This window comes from Mastigoproctus giganteus, chromosome 4 (genome assembly GCF_048544385.1).
Source record: "Mastigoproctus giganteus isolate SK-2022 chromosome 4, ASM4854438v1, whole genome shotgun sequence".
Lineage (NCBI taxonomy): Eukaryota > Metazoa > Arthropoda > Arachnida > Uropygi > Thelyphonidae > Mastigoproctus > Mastigoproctus giganteus.
Genome location: NC_143578.1, coordinates 229,133,702 through 229,153,301, shown reverse-complemented (window position 1 = coordinate 229,153,301; position 19,600 = coordinate 229,133,702). Strand labels below are relative to the sequence as shown.

Below are 19,600 nucleotides of genomic sequence, written 5' to 3'. Positions count from 1 at the left end.
CCTCGAGTTTCTTTTATGAGTCTGCTACAAATCATTTACTGTGTATATATGTATTATGTAACATATACACAGATTCTTAAAAGGATGTGTGAGAAAACTAACTTTCTGTAAATCTGCTTTCTTAATCTGATAAAAGCAGAAACTAATGCAGGAAAGTGAGAAATGTACAGAATGATGTCATAAAGGAGTCCTGATTTATGAAGTAACCAGAGAAATGATCTTCACTCTAATAATGAAATCTTATAAGTGACTCATTATTCATAAAAAGTGGACCCAAAAGATGCATAAGAGATCAGTATTCTGTGACCAGCAGAGAATGAATTGTACTGTTCTTTGATTATTTCGATTACATCATGGTATAGGAACAATGGTGATTATGAATATAGTACACATAAATAAATAAATATAACAAGTGTGCTAAACAACACTTCAACATGACATTAAGTTCAAGGGTTTTTCATAAAAGGAGTTCAGGCAGATCAGTGAAAGACATTAGAACTGTACAAGCCGCCAGCAATATTTTGGCAGGAATATTTGGTCAGGTCAGGCCATCTAAAAAAATCTAGGAGATAACCTGTTGTCAGTACATTTTTCTTCTCTTTTTTTTTTATATCACAACACCTTATGCAGAATATAAGCAGTGGAATGGCACATTGTCAACAGAAACATTGACACATATATTCAACAAAGAACTTACAACACACAGATTATATATATATATATGTATACATGTGTGTCTGTGTATATATATATATATATAAATATATATATATGTATATATATGTGTGTGTGTGTGTGTGTGTACACACACTATATATACACATATATATATATGTTCCTAATTGTAAAATCGTTTGCTCTCCCCAGAATAATGGCATCCATAAGACTAAAGGATGTTCTCTAATATATTCACATGTTTATTCACAAAACATATATTAAGTCCAACAATTTTCACTGTGCCTGAAAAGCTAGCTTGGTGCTGTCTCTGAAGTTTCTATGTCAAAATTTTCTAGTGAGTTATGAACATTTGGTAGATTATCACAACCTATATCTTCAAACCTAGGAGAAGTACCTGAGTCCACATACGCACATAAACTTCTCAATGAAAAGTTCAGAATCTAGGACAGCAATATGAGCTGCTCTGCCAATTAGAGAATTGGCACTGCTGGGAAGAGCATGATGAACATCGTAACGTAACAAGGAAATTTCTGGCTTCTTCAGGATTGGCTGAAGTAGATTTGTCACCATTTCCCGATACACAAGGCCTTAAAAGAGAAAGGAATAATTAGCAGACTGTATCTAAATAATTTTCTTCAGAGTATATAAGCAATTTAAAATATATATAAGTAATGTGAATTTTTTGTCAACAATCCCTTGTTTGCAGAAATAGAATCAAAAGATACCTCAAATTAATAAAAAAGGTAACAGTGAAATAAGGTGTAAATCAAAATCATGTCTAGTTAATAAATATATGTAATAATAAAAACAAGCATTTCTTTCTTTTTTTATTTATTTATTTTTGATAACACAATTTCATCCAATACAATATAATTGAATACCAGTAACTGTGTAATAGTGTATCTTAGATTAATAAGAATATTAACTCAACTGCTGACTTGATATTTTTTCGGGAGCCACTAAGTCGAACTTTATTTATTGATTTCAAATTAGTAGTGTAGTATTTATTCTTTACTTAGCCCTTGTAATTGCTTAAACAAACACAGTCAATTTTTGCTGGCCTTGTATCAATAAGACTGTTTGAATTTTGCCACCATTGTTTTAGAGGCGCCTCTGTAGCCAGGTGGGCAGGAGCAGCAGTGTGTAGTACATGCTTCTTGATTAGACTGGGATTCGAGCCCATGACCACCAAATATGGAGGATGCAGAAAGGTCAGGGAATGACCACCGCATATCCCCAGCGCAATATGGCCTTAGTTGCTAATGCTCCTAAAAACCAAATAAACAAACATTGTTTTAATATTGATATAGGAGATAGTTGGAGATTTCTACGTAGCTTTGCAGTAGTGTAATCGGTATTAGACGAGGCTTATAAACTAAAATTTATACACTACATAATGTGTTTTAATAGTTAAACTTTATCACATAATCCATAACGTATGACATTAATATTTGTAGAGCTTTTAGTATCAGTGATTCGGTGTAGATATGGTATCACAACTAGGTCACTTGAGAGTCTGAATAATGTAGGTTGGCTATAGATAGATAAATTTATTATCAATTATAATTACTTAGAATTTACAAACATAATGGTGTAGCAAAATACACATAACTTAAACTCAATATTAGGAACGAAATACACATAAAGAAGACTCAACATTGCAATAAATACAATATATACCGTATTTCCCCATGTATAAGACGCACCTTTTTTCGAAAAATTTGGGGTCTAAAAACTGGGTGCGTCTTATACAGTAGTTGTAGATTTTTTTTACTTGCATTTCGCACTTGTTGTCTTTGCACTCATTGTTTCGCACTTGTTACCGATATATTAGGTTATGTTTTGCCACATACTGCCCAGAAATGGATCAGAAAAGATTTTCGTACAGTGCTGAATTCAAGTTAAAAGTGATCCAGTTTGTAAAAGTGAATGGAAATCATGCTGCTGAACGTAAGTTTGGTCCTTCTCCAAATGAGAAAACAATCCGAGACTGGCTACGGGAAGAAGAAACCCTACTGAAAACGCCACGGCAGAAGAAGGCCATTAGAGGCAAGTCAGCAAAATGGCCCGATTTAGAGAGGGAATTGAAGATATGGAATGAGAAGCAAAGGGCAATTGGAATTCCTGTGTCCACAAAGATGGTTCAGCATGAGGCAAGAAAAATTTGCTGATGAAAAAGTTACTAATTTCAAAGGAGGACACAATTGGTGCTTCAGGTTCATGAAACGGAATGGACTAAACATGCGTCCACGTACCAGACTTGCCCAAAAGATGCCCGAAAGCTATGAGCAGAAGGTCCTTGAATTTCATCACTTTGTCATTCAATGTCGGAAGACACATCAGTTTGAGTTGGGACAGATTGCAAATATGGACAAAGTCCCCCTTCAATTTGATGTCCCAAGTAACAGAACTGTTGATAAGAAGGGGGTGAAAACTGTAACTGTGAAGACAAGTGGACATGAAAAGAGCCATTATACAGTTGTTCTAGCTTGTTGTGCCGGCGGAACCAAGCTGCATCCTATGCTGATTTTCAAATGCAAAACAATGCCAAAAGAAGACATTCCTCGAGGAGTGATTGTCCATGTTCATGACAAGGGCTGGATGGATCAGGATGGGATGAAGATCTGGTTTGAGAAAGTTTAGAGCAGGAGACCAGGTGGGCTCTTATGCAAACCTGCCATATTGGTGCTTGATCAGTTCAGGGCACACATAACAAAAAATACAAAGAAGATTGCTGCAGATCAAAAAACAAAACTTGTCGTCATACCTGGAGGCTTGACATCCCAGCTCCAACCACTTGATGTCAGCATTAACAAACCCTTCAAAGCTGCCATGAGAGACGATTGGAACCAATGGATGAAGTCTTCTGGGGACAATTTGACACCAGCAGGAAGAGTGAAGAAACCAACTATAGGAGAAGTTTGTACCTGGGTGAAAAGATCATTGTCAAGTCATTTAAGAAGTGTGGCATTTCAAATGCCATAGATGGAACTGAGGACAAGGCAATACATGAAGACAGTGATTTGTCATCAGACACAGATGAGGACAAGCTAATGGATGGGAGTTTTGAGAGTGATGAGTTGTATGAATTTTATGATGAATAAAACTTGAGTTCAATAACTTTATGTAATACATTTTTTTTTTCAAATTTCAGGCCCCCAAAATTACGGTGCGTCTTATACATGGGGAAATACGGTAATATATATATACATTGCAATATATACAATAACAAACTTCATAACACAACCGATGCATAGCAGAGCCGGAACTAGGGTAGGGTGAGTGGGGCACCAGGCCCAGATGCAGCATTTTAAGGGTGCATTGGACCAGTTATATATTTTAAAATTGCTTCATTTTTGATTTAATTACAGTGGGACCTGTAGTTTGTCCTCCAGTGCTTACTATAGGAGGACAAACAATTTTTCAAATATCTGTTGGTATTTCAACAGATGTTTGAAAATCATCATATATAAAATCTGTAACCCCTTTACAGCTTCTCCAATTCATTCATGAGTATTGTCTAATAGAATCTTATCTAAATATAGAAATAGAGCTATGAATTTTTCTTACCCTGCCTGTAACAGTAGCTTCTAGTGAAAGGTAATTCAGCGAGAAAAATTCAATTAAAATAATACACCTTTGTTGCATATTTTTAATTTATGTTATAATGTTAAAAGTATTATATTGCAAAATTTTGTTTCTATGATTTTATACTAAATATTACCATTATAGAGGCACATGATGCAAGAAAGCAAGCTTATACAGCATCAGCCAAAAAAAAAAAAAAAAACCTTCCCATTTCACTGATGCATTCCAAATATTTGTTTAGTTTTGCCTTGAATTTATTTAAGCTATCAACTTCCACAACAACAGATGGGAGTTAGTTCCAGCAATAAACTACCCACTGGCTAAAACCAAAATTCTGCACATCTATTCTATAACTGACTTTCCTCAGTTTGAATCTATGCCCCCCCCCCTCATGTTTTTAATCTGAGCAACAGGAAGAATCCCATTGGCATTGAGCCTGCTCAATCCATTTAAGGCCTTATACACCTCAATCAGATTGCCTCACAGGTGCCTAGTCTCCAGAAGTTGCAATTTGCAGAACTTAAGCCTTTCTTCATAAGAGCACCCCTCTGTTCCCTTCACTAGTCTTGTTGCCCTTCTCTGTACTCGTTCTAGTAACTCTACATCCTTCCTAAAATCAGGCTTCCAGACCTGTATGCAGTACTCAAGGTGTGGCCTTACCATTGCCTTATACAAGTGGATAATCACCTCCTTATCCCTGCTCACAAAATTCCTGTTTATCATTGACAAGACCCCATGACCTACTCTGGCAGCCTGTCTGCATTGTTCAGAAAACTTCAAATCTGATTGCACAATTACCCCCAGGTTTCTTTCATTCTTCACTACCCTGAGTGTAACACCACGTAGTTGGTACATTTCTCTGGGGTTACTGCTACTCATATGCAGTACTTTGCATTTGTCAATGTTAAACTTCAGTTGCCACTTCCCAGCCCATCTACCCAACTTTTCCAGATTCTGCTGCAGCAGCATACTGTCATTGCTGTTATTAACAACCCTGCCAACCTTTGTATCATCTGCAAGCTTTGACATTAAGCTTGATATTTTGTATATTTATCAATATCATTGATAAATATACAAAACAACAATGGGCCCAACACCAAACCCTGAGGGACACCACTAATAACATTAGTCCACATAGAGCAGTACCCATTGATTACCACTTTCTGTAAACAAACTAAATATAATCAAACTATCAGGTTTTCTAATTTCTTTGTAGTTATATGTACTTTCATTAGCATTAGTAGAGGTATTTGATGCAAGAAAGCAAGCTTATGCAGCATCAGCCAAAAAAAAAAAAAAAAAAAAAACCCACTTCCACTTCACCCCTCTGTTCATTCCAAATACCTGTCCAGCTGAGCCTTAAACTTATTTAGGCTATCAACCTCCACAACAAGGGATGGAAGTCTGTTCCACCAACCAACCACCCGCTGGCTAAAGGCAAATTTCCTCACGTCTATCCTACATCTGTCTTTCCGCCCTCTCAGGTGATTTTTCTGAGCTAGAGGAAGAATCCCATCAGCATTGAGCATGCTTAAACCATTCAAGGCTTTATACACCTCTATCAGATCACCTCGCTGGTGCCTAGTCTCCAGACACTGTAATTTGCAAAACTTAAGCCTTTCTTCGTAAGAGCACCCCTTTGTTCCATTCACTAATCTTGTTGCCCTTCTCTGTACTCATTCCAGCAGCTCTACATCCTTCTTGAAATGAGGCCTCCAGACCTGTATACTGTACTCTAGGTGTGGCCTGACCATTGCCTTATACAATGGAATAATCACCTCCTTATCCCTGCTGGAAAAATTCCTGTATATCATTGACAATACTCCATGAGCTACTCTTGCAGCCCGTCTGCACTGCTCAGAGAACTTCATATCTGCCTGCACAACCACCCCCAAGTCCCTTTCATTCTCTACCACTGTCAGTGTAGTACCACAGAGTTGATACGTTGCTCTGGGGTTGCTGTTTCCCATGTGTAGTACTTTACATTTGTCAATGTTAAACTTCATTTGCCACCTCTCAGCCCATCTGCTCAACCTTTCCAGATCCTGTTGCCACAGCATAGTGTCAGTAGTGTCCTTGACAACCCTGCCAACCTTTGTATCATCTGCAAACTTCGACATTAAGCTTGATATACCATCATCAATATCATTTATAAATACAGAAAACAATAATGGACCCAACACTGAGCCCTGAGGGACTCCACTAATAACATTAGTCCACGATGAGCAGTGTCCATTGATTACCACTCTCTGTCTTCTCCCCCTCAACCACCCCTTTATCCATAGCAGCAATTTGCCTCCAATGTCAACACTGCACCAATTTGTGTAGCAGTCTTCCATGTGCAACAGTATCAAAAGCCTTTCTAAGATCCAAGTATATAATATCAAAGTTATTCCCTGCATCCAGTTCTTTTGTGATTGCATCATAATATCCAATCAAGTTGGTCAGGCAAGACTTCCCCTTAACAAAACCATGCTGTGTCTGAGCTATAACTGAAGTCTTGTCTAAATGATCCTGCAGTGCTTCTTTAACCAGTGCCTCCATTAATTTTCCTGGAACAGAAGTTAAGCTCACAGGTCTATAATTACTTGTGTCAGCCTTTGATCCTCCTTTGTGAATTGGGGTCACATTTGCACATTTCCGGTCTATGGGTACCTCCCCCGAGTCCAAGGAAGCTCTTATAATTATGGCTAAGGGTTTGCTTACTTCCTTTGCTGCCTCCTTTAATATAACCGGATAGATCCCATCCACCCCGGGTGCCTTTCTTGTGTTTATCTTCAACAGTTTCTCCTCCACTTTACTCCCAGTTATTTCAAGATTCTGTAGCTTACTGCTAGAGTTGAATACACCTCTGGCATTCCCCTTGCTGAATAACTCCTCATGTGTGAATGTCGATGCAAAATATTCATTTAGTTTGTTAGCTACCTGAGCAGGATCATCAACAGTTGACCCATCAATATCAAGTGGACCAATCTGATTCATCCCCTTCCTTCTAGAGTTAACATAAGTAAAGAACTCTTTGCTGTTTTTCTTTGCATCCCTTGCCAAGGATTTCTCGTAATCTGCCTTTGCCTGCCTAACCTCCTTTGTAACTTGGTTGCATATCAACTTGTATCTATCATAGGCTTCTGTGTCATGTGTTAATTTGTAAGTATCCCATGCATTTTTCTTCTCTGTATTTCCCTGTACAGTTCCTTATTATACTCATCAGAGTCATTAGGCCTATAGCACACTCCTACTCTCAATTTTGATCTCCCAATGCTTATGTCACACCAAACTGACTCAACACTGCACTGTCCGGCGATGTCGACTGGCTTCACTTCCTTGGTTTTTATGTGTTTCTTAACTAATAGCATAACCCCTCCCCCCTTCCTATCCTGTCTATCCTTTCTGTAGACATTATACTCCCCAAATTGCAGTTCTGCATCCCTTATATCTGTGTGACACCACGTCTCTGATATCCCAACAATATCTGCCTTTGATGTTTTGAGCAATACCTCAAATTCATCAAATTTATTTACTAAACTACTAGCATTGGTGTACACGCAAGTATACCTGCACCTGTTTCTATTCTTAGCTACCCTAACACAACCCATGTGTTTACTTGTACTGCAATGGCTCCCAGCAGTCTCTGAAATACCATGCATCTTGTTTTCCAGGCTTCTGCTCATTCTAATAGAAGCAGTGCAAGAATCTCTTTCACATCTGCCAGTGGCTACTGTCAATCTATTGGTCTTTGTCTCCCCCCAAGCTAGCAGTTTTCCGACCCACCTAACACTGCCTCGATAGCATCAGCAAATATTCTTGCACCCTTTCTATTTAAGTGTATCCCATCCCTGTAGAAGCAATCTCTCCTGTTAACAAGTACAGTCCAGGCTGAAAAAAATTCTACCCCTTGAGCCTTGCACAATCTTTCCAGCGCCGAATTGATCGACAAGGCTCTCATCATATACTCCCTCCTATCGTGTCTGGGCAGAATTGCAGACACTTTCAAATTCAACCCTAATTCTCGGCTTTTGTTCAACAGTGACCTGTACTTGTTAAGTAATTCTGCCGGTCTCCTACTCTTAATATTATTAGTGCCAACGTGTACAACTATATCACCTTTTGTGCCCTTAAAAGATGATATTCGCACAACGTCATCAACCTTTGCCCCTGGCAGACATACCCTGGTCCTGTTCCACCTATCTTTTTTACAAAGCATGTTCCCCGTTTCCCTGACAATAGAGTCACCAACAACTACTAGTTCCTTCGTGACCAGCGCATTCTGCCTTGGGGGTTGTCTCTGTGTCACGCGATGCCCAAGTGCAAGCTCTGGCGTTGATGTGGGCAGCTGAGAGCTTGATGGGCCCCTCAATTTAGTTTCTTCGAGGGCATCCACCCTGTCCTTCAAGCTCTCATATAGGCCCACAAGAACGCAGAGTTGTTGCTTGATATCGATACACTCCTTGCATCGCGCACACACAAAGACATCCCCCTTGGCAGTATCATGTCCCGTACCCGATTGCTCTGCAAACATCAAGCAAACAGTGCATTTTATAAGGCTGTGAGTCAGAGGACAACTGCTCCCCTCAGTTCTGCTCTGAGCCACAGCACTTCCATTAGCTTGAGCCTTTTGCTTTGCCGCTCTGGTCTGAGTCATGATTCTATTAATTTATTAATTAATTATAATTAATTATGTTATGTTATTAATTATGTTAAATATAATTAATTATATTACGTTTGTAATCTAAGTCGTTATATGTATTTATTTAAACGTACAATTTAACTACTAACGAAGTTCAACTAACGCTATCTAGTACAGTATATAACTATCGTATCACAAAGGCGGGAAAATTACGAACGGTACCGGAGTTGAAACACGTGGAAACCTTTACCGATACTTTTATGCAATTACAAGGCCGAGTAAAGAATAAATACACCAAATTAATCAGAAAATCACAAAATAATGTTATACTACTAAATTTAAATCAAAAGTTTTAGAAAAACAATAATTTCAAATCAATAAATAAGAAAAATCCACTTAGCGGCTTTGAACACGACCGTCTCTAGTAGCCTCGTCAGCAGACAACCAACCTTTCTTTGTAGTTTATATAGAATTAAATTATCTGTATATATAAACAAATATTTGTAAGTTTCTTTTTCTTTGATATATTTGTTTTGTTATATTCATTGCATTTTTAAAATTATTTTATTAATAAATATATGCAAATCATAGACCACTGCAATAGTAATTTTTATAAATTACTAAAGATCGCAGAGGCATAGCAAGGGAGGTACGTGGGGGGGGGGGTTCCCCATGTTCGCAGAGCTTCAGGGGTGCAAACTGAAGGAATTATTTATCACAATTAGGGGCGCTAGGAAGATATGTTGCCCCCGGGCATCGATGATCCTTGCTACGCTACTGAAAAATTGACTGCTTGAATATAATGGGGGCATACTTATAACACTTTTGCCCCAGGTGTAGGATTGCCTAGTTCCAGCTCTGGTGCATAGTGTTATTACTGCATTAGGATACAGGTAGTTTTCGACTTTATGAGTTAATTCATTCCTAGCGCGCAGTCGTAAAACAGAAATTTATTTCCCATAGACATAATGTTAAAAATAGGGGTTACGTTATTACACTAACGACGAAGTTAATTAGCTAATTAGTTTATGTTTAAACAATGATTGATTTAGCCAAAGAAATGAAAACGTAGCCTGTAAAATCAAGCAAATTATAATAATAGAGAATTTAGTTATGACTTACAAATGTTAAAGAATGTTTATTCTTCATCATCATCAACTAAATGCACACTCGTTGATCACTCATTATTGGCTGGGCACTAGTTGCACAATGAGCCATCTTTTTCAGAAATGCTTCAAGAGGTGTTTATTTTCAAGATAATCTTCTCTTTTCTTTATAAATTTCAACAGCATGCATAAGCATTTTTAATGGAATGCACAAATTGCAACTAACACGATTTGCATGGAGTAACAAGTTTAAAAAGCAAAAAAAAAATGGAATGAAGAGAAGATTCTGAAAATTTGTTTTTTATACAACTGAAGATTTCAGTAAAGGGCAAACACATTCCACCATAATAAAGTAAAAACCCACACAATTCCACATATCAGTATTTTTACAAATGCAATAACATCAAGTTTACTACCCATTTATAATTGCTTGCAGTAACAGAAAAGCCCAATAAACTGGAAACTGCAAATTGTTTTTATTGTTTTATGGTCGTGACTTCTAGAAATGTGCTTTAGAAAAATATCACAAAGCCGTTCAAAATTGGTTCTTATAACATATCATATGAAAGTTTAGTGCATTTAATGATTTCAATTGGTAACTAATACAATTTACACTATAAAAACGACCTTTTGGGGAGTTATATAGCAAAAATTTGAACTTCCGAGGTCTTGAAATAAATTACCAAAAAACAATGCGTTATTGCATTTACATTACGATATTTTCGCAATACGATGGTAACGGATTAATATCGTAAAGCATGGTACACTGTATTGTGTAACTATGTGCGTGGTTTGGAATGCAGTACGTATGAATGTTTAACATTCATTTTATGCAATTAATGTTCATATTTTTGATTTTGTTGATACTTTGAAAAAAAAAACTCGTAAACCGGGGAACTCGTAAAGCAAGAACTGCCTATATAAGTTTGGGTAGTATTTTTAATTATATTGAATTTGAACCAGAATCATGTCTCAGACCAGAGCAACAAAGCAAAAGGCTCAAGGCAGGCGGGGTGGTTGTCCTCGAAATCACAGCCATATGAAATGTACTGCTTGTTTGATGTTTGTGGACCTATCACGAATGGGACATGATACTGCCTAGGGCAGCGGTTCCAGGGGGTTCACACTAAAAATTCTGTAACGGCGTCTGCTTAGATTTACACAGGTATATTATTGTAAAATACAAAATATAACTAATAATAAACAAAGTAAAATAAAATTAAATAAAAAGTAAAGAATTGCCAAAGAAATAAACCACATCTCCCTTTCCTCATAATTACTTTACTATCTTACAGTATATCGTGTTAAATAAATATCTAAAATTATTTCTTGAGTAAATGTTTAAGAGTATGGAGATGGTTGTTTACACATGGATAATGCGAGATATAATCAGATGCATGCATACTACCTGGGTAGTAGAAATGACGGAAGTGCATTACCCATGCATAAACAACCTTTTTCGTACTCTTGGATTTCTAGTCAAGAAATAGTATAAGATTAAACCACGCACACCATCAAGCATCTCTCATATTGTAGAGTTATACTTCATAACCAGTTGTCGCTACTGCAACAACAGGGTACCTGTCCACCTACCGATGAGTAAGCCAACAAGCTTTGAAATGGTGCCATCTGGGCGGTGGTCTCCGCTGAGAATCAGTAACATTAGTCTGGTGAAGTTAGTTATTCAAAACAGTGCAATACCTCGGCCACTCGTTCCATAGGTTCATTCACAATATGAGATATGAATAAATGATGCATTCATACTACCTGGGTAGTAGAAATGATGGAAGGGAATTACCCATGCTTAAACAACATTTTTTAAATAAATATATGTTTTCCATATTATTTATTATTATTTTTTTTTCATTCTCAAGGATTATTGTTACGTATAGGTACTTTTTTTTTTTTTTTTAAGAACCTATAGTACTTAGTACTGTGCATAGATTGAAAAGATGAAAGAAGATATTTGTTGACATTAGACTTAAACTTTTGTAGATTGTAATTTTCAGGAAAGACGTATGAAGGAAGGGTGTTCCAGAAAACAGAAGTTGAATGAATAAATGAGGAAGAAGAAAAGTTGGTTCTGCAAGTTTGAGGTTGGACAGTAAAAGGATGTTCACTGGTTGCATCACGTGTTCAGACTGCTTTAAAAGAGAGAGAGTGGGAATTATAGAAGCCAATTCAGAAGAACACTACCCATCGAAAGAAAACACGTGACAGAAAATCTAAGACACAGAGTGGAGAAAGACTGTTAAAGATGGGTCATTAATTAACCTAACTGCCCTCTTTTGAATGGAATCTAGAAGCTTGTGCCTAGCTTCTACATTCCATTCAAAAGATGGGACACCGCCTCAGATGTGGGAACAATATTCCATGGTATGGTGGATTTGAAATTGGTACAGAGTGAACAGCTGTTTGGAAGAAAAGTAAAAAAAGAGAAAACCAAGTTTTTTAGACTCATTGGAAGCAATATTTGTAATGGGCTTGTGCCAAGAGAAATTAGAAGTCAGGGTAATCCCCAAGATCTTGCCTAGAAATCGGAGTGTCATCGAAGATAAGTATAGGAGCAGAAGAATCTGTTTTGAGAGATATAAGACAGGACTGAGTTTTAGAAGGATTGAAATTAAGTTTTCTTTGCCCCACTGGAGAATTCCTGGAGATCAGCATTTAAGGATTTGGCAGTGGATACTCGAGAAGTTGAAGCTGTTTCAGCAGGGCAGGGTTTCTCAAACTGGAAAGTGGAAAGTAATGTGCTATCACCAGCAAAACTATGGATAGGATTTCCAGTCAATGGAAGAAGGCCATTAATATGCAAGAGGAAAAGAATGGGAGAAAGAACTAAACATTGGGGGACACCAGCATTAGTGGAGAATTAAGAAGACAGAGAGCCATCTACCATCATCCACAGTGAGCAGTCAGAGAGAAAACTGGATACCCAATTACAAAGCTCACAAACCATAGGATGGAAACTTATTTAGAAGACCTTTACGCCAAACATGATCAAAAGCCTTTGAAATACCAAGAACAATGGCTTGAGTTTCACCAAAACCATTTCCATTGAATTTGTCCATACATGTACAACTTCTTCCTCAAGAGGATTGCTTCAATTTACAATGGGTTTCCTCAGCCTACAAGTTATTTTTGGTAGGAATTTTTTCCCGCCATAAAGTGCGGTTCAAGGTGTCTTGTTCAGTTAAACCTTGGGCTGTCGTGCACACCCGTTCTCCATCTGTTCATGTCTTCTTCTTGCAGGAGGTATACATTCCTTTGGATATCTGGTTTCTTGCATTTGTTTTACATGTCCATACCTGAAACACTTTTCTTTGATAGTGTTAATATTCTTTTTCACTTCCATTTTCTCTCTTATGTCTTCATTCCGTTTTCTGTCTCTTCTAGAAGTTCTTGCATACATGTACTTAAGCCAGAATATCACCAGTGGAACGATACTGACAGAATCCATGCTGGCGATCGTTGACCAGATGAAAGATTTCCAGATAGTTTAAGAGTTGGCAGTTAATTTATTTCTCCATTACTTTGGAAAGAGTAATCGCAATAGAACAATAATTGGATGTAAGGGATTTTTTGCCCTTTTAGGAACTGGTTGGATATGAGCAAATTTCCAAGCAGAAGCAAAAACACCTTTGAAATAGACACAGGTTTTGAGAACAAGTAGAGAAATACCATCAGGACCTCGAGCTTTAGTAGCATCAGATTCATCAAAATCCTTCTGACGGAAAACCACAGGATTCATTCAATGGAGTGTACTGGAAACGGTTTGAAGAGATTTACCAAGATCATCAATACATGAGTTGGAAGAAAAATAGGTTGCTAGCAGGTTAGCTTTATCTTTGGCTGATTTGGCAATAGAACCATCTGGTTTTGACAGAGGCGGGAACAGACATGGGCAAAAATTGCGGCCAATAGCTTTGGAAAGACCAGAATGCTCGGCTACCATTTGAACAAGAAGCAATTTTTCTATTCTTAGCCTGTTCAAAATCTAGTTTGGACTAATTAATAACTGCTTTACAAAGTATAAATAATACTTAATAATTTTTATTATGCAATGTCTCTTATAAAAACATAATGCAGGAAATATTTTTATAATGAAAATTCAGTAATTTTATACGATTTCAGAAAATATACGCTTTGCACAAGTACATGGTGGGTGACCACCCAGGTGTGAACCAAAGTAAGCAGGGGTCGAGGTGTGGCACCCACACCACATGGAGGAACGCCGCCCCTATATGTTACCAGGCAGTACTAGGTGGTAGATGACTTTCATCAACCGGTGAAATACCACCACTTTGCTTATTGGAGGCTTGAAGTGGTGGAACCCATGTTTAGTCTCTAGAGCTAAGTTCCGGTCAACCCTTCCCTATCTCTTCCATCATGCAGTATGATTGATGATTTTTGAGGTTATGATGAACGTCATGGCGAGATCCAATATTCCTTACATTTCGAAGGTACAGCTCTAAAACGGTGTTCGCAGGCCGGCCGCTAGTTAGTACACTGGACCGAACCTATTGGTAACTCTCTAGGAGGCTTCCGGATCAGCTAGTGTATAATCTTGCTACCTCTACTCTACCAGATAGTGACTAGAGGGAGCCCGAGTAGTGTGTATGCGGGGAGCATTGTTGAGGCCACGTTATGTCAAGGATCTGGGTATATTCTTACCACATGTACGCCATATCCAAAAATTTCATTACTTCATACAGCATGTCCCACCCACTTTTTCTTACTATTGAATACACCATGAATTGTCAAATTAATAGAGAAAGCTTATCTGCAAAAAGATCTAAACGTCCCAAGCACTTCCTAATTCATTTCACAAATATACGTGGTCTCAATTCTAATCTCAACGACGTCCATTTCTACTTGCAGCCTGCCAAATCCCATGTACTTTTTCTGACAGAATCTCAGTTATCGGTTGATTCAACTACTGCTCATCTCAGATGCCCAAATTATTCGCTGTATGATTCCTTTCACCTCAAAGGTGGTACTTGTGCATATGTCCGTTCTGATATTCCCTGTCAGAGACTTGGCAATTTGGAATCTCCTCTCTTTGATCTTCTCTGGCTTAAAATTTCTCTACCTCATTGTGTCAAATTCATCTGTTGTCTCTACCGTTCTCCCAACTCCACTAATCACTTGGAGCTCTTTGACTTCCTCTCTTTGTAATGTCTTGCAAATGTAGACATTGCAATGTAGTACAATGTCTACAGAAAGGATAGACAGGGTAGGAAGGGAGGAGGGGTTATGCTATTAGTTAAGAAATGCATAAAATCCAAGGAAGAGAAGCCAGTCGACACTGCTGGACAGTGCAGTGTCGAGTCAGTTTGGTGTGACATAAGCATTGGGAGATCAAAATTGAGAGTAGGAGTGTGCTATAGGCCTAATGACTCTGATGAGTATAATAAGAAACTGTACGGGGAAATAGAGTGGGCCAGTAAATCAGAGAGTCTTATAATGGGGGATTTTAATTTCCCAGATATTGACTGGAATTTGGGGGGTGGTCACTCACACACTAGCAAGGCTTTTGTGGATTTATTGGATGATTGTTTTCTACATCAGCATGTTCGGGAGGCAACTAGAGAGAGTAATACTCTTGATTTGATTATCAGTAGTGATTCTTCATGCATTAAGAATCTGCAGGTAAATGAACCACTAGGTGGCAGTGATCACAGTGTGCTGAAGTGGGATTTACTCAAAGAGGTAACTACCATTAGGGGTAAAGGGAAGGGTTATTGCTTTCGTAAAAGCGACTACGATGGACTGAGACAGTATTTAAATTCTATACAGTGGGACCAACTGATGATGTTACTAACAGCAAATTCAAAATGGGAAACATTCAAAGAACTTATCTTGGAAGCTACTAGGCTTTACATACCAACTAAGAAATATTGTTCAAGGTTTAGGCCTAAGTGAATGTCAGATGAACTAATGAGACATGGCACAGAAGAAAAATGCATGGGATACATACAAATTAACACGACACAGAAGCCTATGATAGATACAAGTTGATCTGTAACCAAGTTACAAAGGAGGTTAGGCAGATTAAGAGAAATCTTTGGCAAGGGATGCAAAGAAAAACAGCAACGAGTTCTTTACTTATGTAAACTCTAGAAGGAAGGGGATGAATCAGATTGGTCCACTTGATATCGATGGGTCAACTGTTGATGATCCTGCTCAGGTAGCTAACAAACTGAATGAATATTTTGCATTGACATTCACACATGAGGAGTTATTCAGCGAGGGGAATGCCAGAGGTGTATTCAACTCTGGCAGTAAGCTAGAGAATCTTGTAATAACTGAGAGTAAAGTGGAGGAGAAATTGTTGAAGATAAATACAAGAAAGGCACCTGGGGTGGATGGGATCTATCCAGTTATATTAAAGGAAGCACCAAAGGAAGTAAGCAAACCCTTAGCCATAATTATGAGAACTTCCTTGGACTCAGGGGAAGTACCCATGGACTGGACATGTGCAAATGTAACCCCAATTCACAAAGGAGTATCAAAGGGCGACACAAATAATTATAGACCTGTTAGTTTAACTTCTGTTCGTGGAAAATTAATGGAGGCACTGGTTAAAGAAGCACTGCAGAATCATCTAGACAAGACTTCAGTCATAGCTCAGACACAGCATGGTTTTGTTAAGGGGAAGTCTTGCCTAACCAATTTGATTGGATACTATGATGCAGTCACAAAAGAACTGGATGCAGGGAATAACTTTGATATTATATACTTGGATCTTAGAAAGGCTTTTGATACTGTTGCACATGGAAGACTGCTGCACAAATTGGAGCAGTGTGGCATTGGAGGCAAATTGCTGCTGTGGATAAAGGGGTGGTTGAGGGGGAGAAGACAGAGAGTGGTAATCAATGGACACTGCTCATCGTGGACTAATGTTATTAGTGGAGTCCCTCAGGGTTCAGTATTGGGTCCATTATTGTTTTCTGTATTTATAAATGATATCGATGATGGTATATCAAGCTTAATGCCTAAGTTTGCCAATGATACGAAGGTTGGCAGGCTTGTCAAGGGCACTACTGACACTATGCTACTGCAACAGGATCTGGAAAGGTTGAGCAGATGGGCTTCGAGGTGGCAAATGAAGTTTAACATTGACAAATGTAAAGTACTACATATGGGAAACAGCAACCCCAGAGCAACGTATCAACTCTGTGGTACTACACTGACAGTGGTAGAGAATGAAAGGGACCTGGGGGTGGTTGTGTAGGCAGATATGAAGTTTTCTGAGCAGTGTAGACTGGCTGCAAGAGTAGCTCATGGTGTATTGTCGATGATATATAGGAATTTTTCTAGCAGCGATAAGGAGGTGATTATTCCATTGTATAAGGCAATGGTCAAACTACACCTAGAGTACTGTATACAGGTCTGGAGGCCTCATTTCAAGAAGGATGTAGAGATGCTGGAACGAGTACAGAGAAGGGCAACAAGTTTAGTGAATGGAACAAAGGGGTGCTCTTATGAAGAAAGGCTTAAGTTTTGCAAATTACAGTGTCTGGAGACTAGGCACCAGCGAGGTGATCTGATAGAGGTGTATAAAGCCTTGAATGGTTTGATCATGCTCAATGCTGATGGGATTCTTCCTCTTGCTCAGAATAATCACCTGAGAGGGCATAAATTCAAATTGAGAAAAGACAGATGTAGGACAGACGTGAGGAAATTTGCCTTTAGCCAGCGGGTGGTTGGTTGGTGGAATAAACTTCCATCCCTTGTCGTGGAAGTTGATAGCCTAAATAAGTTTGAGGCTCAGCTGGACAGGTATTTCAAACGAACAGAGGGGTGAAGTGGAAGTGTTTTTATTTATTTATTTACAGGCATACCTCGAATAACGAATAGGATGCATTCCACGAAATTACTTCGTTAAGCAAAACTTCGTTTTCAGAGGTATACTATGGCCAGAATAGGAATACGTTCCTACGTAAAGAAAATGAAAAGCTTTTTTTTGAACAAAGAAAAGTTTTATTAAATAAACAGTCAACTTACATACAAAGTGAAATCACATTTTAAAATATGAGTCTCAAGTTGATTGTTTATGCTTTTTTTTCTCTTTCATTTAACAATTGCCTATACGGAGTTATTGCATTTAACACTGATCGCTTAACAATAACAATTTTTCCTAAATCAGGATCATTTTCACTAAAAAAATTTAAAACGTTTTCAATGTCATTTAAGCACCTTTTTAAATCTTTGGTTGTTAACACTTTTTCGGCAGAAACTTCTTTAACTTCGTCTTCATTATCTTTGTCTTCGTTCCTAACAAGGTTTTCTAAATCTTCCACTGAAAAACCATCATCTTCTGCATTCAATAAATTTCTAACATCCTCTTCATCGACATTTTCGAAACCTATTGATTGAGCCATCTGGATAACTTCATTTCTAATTTCTTGGATGTTATTTTCTTCTTCTATTACAACTTCCGGCCATATTTTGCGCCAAACTCCATTTAAGCATTTCTTAGTGACTTCTTTCCAAGAACTATCAATGTTTTCAATTGCGTTTTTAATGGTGTAGTTTTTCCAAAAAGTTTTAACTGTCATTTCCTCTTTATCCTCTAGTTCAGTTATATTGCTTAATGTTCGACGCAGATAATAAGCTTTAAATGATGCTATTACTCCCTGATCCAATGGTTGAATCAGGGAAGTTGTGTTTGCTGGAAGAAACACAACTTTGACAGGAATGCATGTGTCCAACGTGTTAAGATCAGTAGGATGTCCCGGAGCATTGTCTAACAACAAAAGAGCTTTTTCTTCAAAGTTGTTTTTTTGACAATACTGTTTTACTTCAGGACAAAAGTGGTTAACAAACCAATCAGTAAATAACTTCTTGGTAACCCACGCTTTTCTATTTGCTTTTCATATTACAGGTAAATTCATTTTTATGTTACCTTTTAAAATCCTCGGATTTTCTGAATGGTAAACTAATAACAATTTTAATTTATAATCGCCAGAGGCATTTGATCCAAAGAGTAATGATAAACGGTCTTTGGCTGCTTTGAACCAAGCAGCTGATTTTTCTTCAATAGAAATGAAGTTTTTTGTTGGTAGCCGTTTCCAGAACGAACCGTTTTCGTCAACATTGAACACCAAATTTGGTGGAAAATTTTCACGTTCAATTATTTCCTTTAGTTTTTCTGGACACTTATTTGCAGCTTCAACATCTGCACTTGCAGCTTCTCCTGTTAATTTTACACTATGAATCCTGGCCCGTTTTTTAAATTTCTCGAACCAACCACGAGAAGCCCCAAAGGTTTACGTAATTTATTCAGTTTGTTTAGATTTCAGGTGATTAAACAAAAATAATGCTTTTTCTTGAATCACCTTTTGACTTAAAGGCATATGACGTGAAATATCATCTATCCAGAAACTTAACATTTTCTCCATTTTTTATAAAATTGGATTCCTTAAGCGAGTTAATTTTGCCGCTGTAACATCTGTACAATTCTGAGCAGACTGTTTCATTTTTTCTGATTGACTTAGTATGTTAAAGGTTGTTAAAGTTGATTGCGCTAATCCTAAAGAATGTGCCACATCGGATTTTCTTCCGCCGCTTTCAACACGTCGTACGATATTTGGTT

The 19,600-nt window shown here is 37.8% G+C and overlaps 1 protein-coding gene across 1 annotated transcript in view; it reads right to left on the bottom strand.

Annotated features, from left to right (window-relative positions):
* Positions 1-1,059: 1,059 nt before the first annotated feature.
* Positions 1,060-19,600, bottom strand: part of LOC150087465 (protein FAM135A) — a 331,998-nt gene continuing 313,457 nt past the window's right edge. Inside the window, exon 20 of the mRNA XM_090372497.1 lies at positions 1,060-1,265. Coding sequence (XP_090228623.1) covers positions 1,060-1,265 — 206 coding nt within the window. The remainder of the gene's footprint in view (positions 1,266-19,600) is intronic.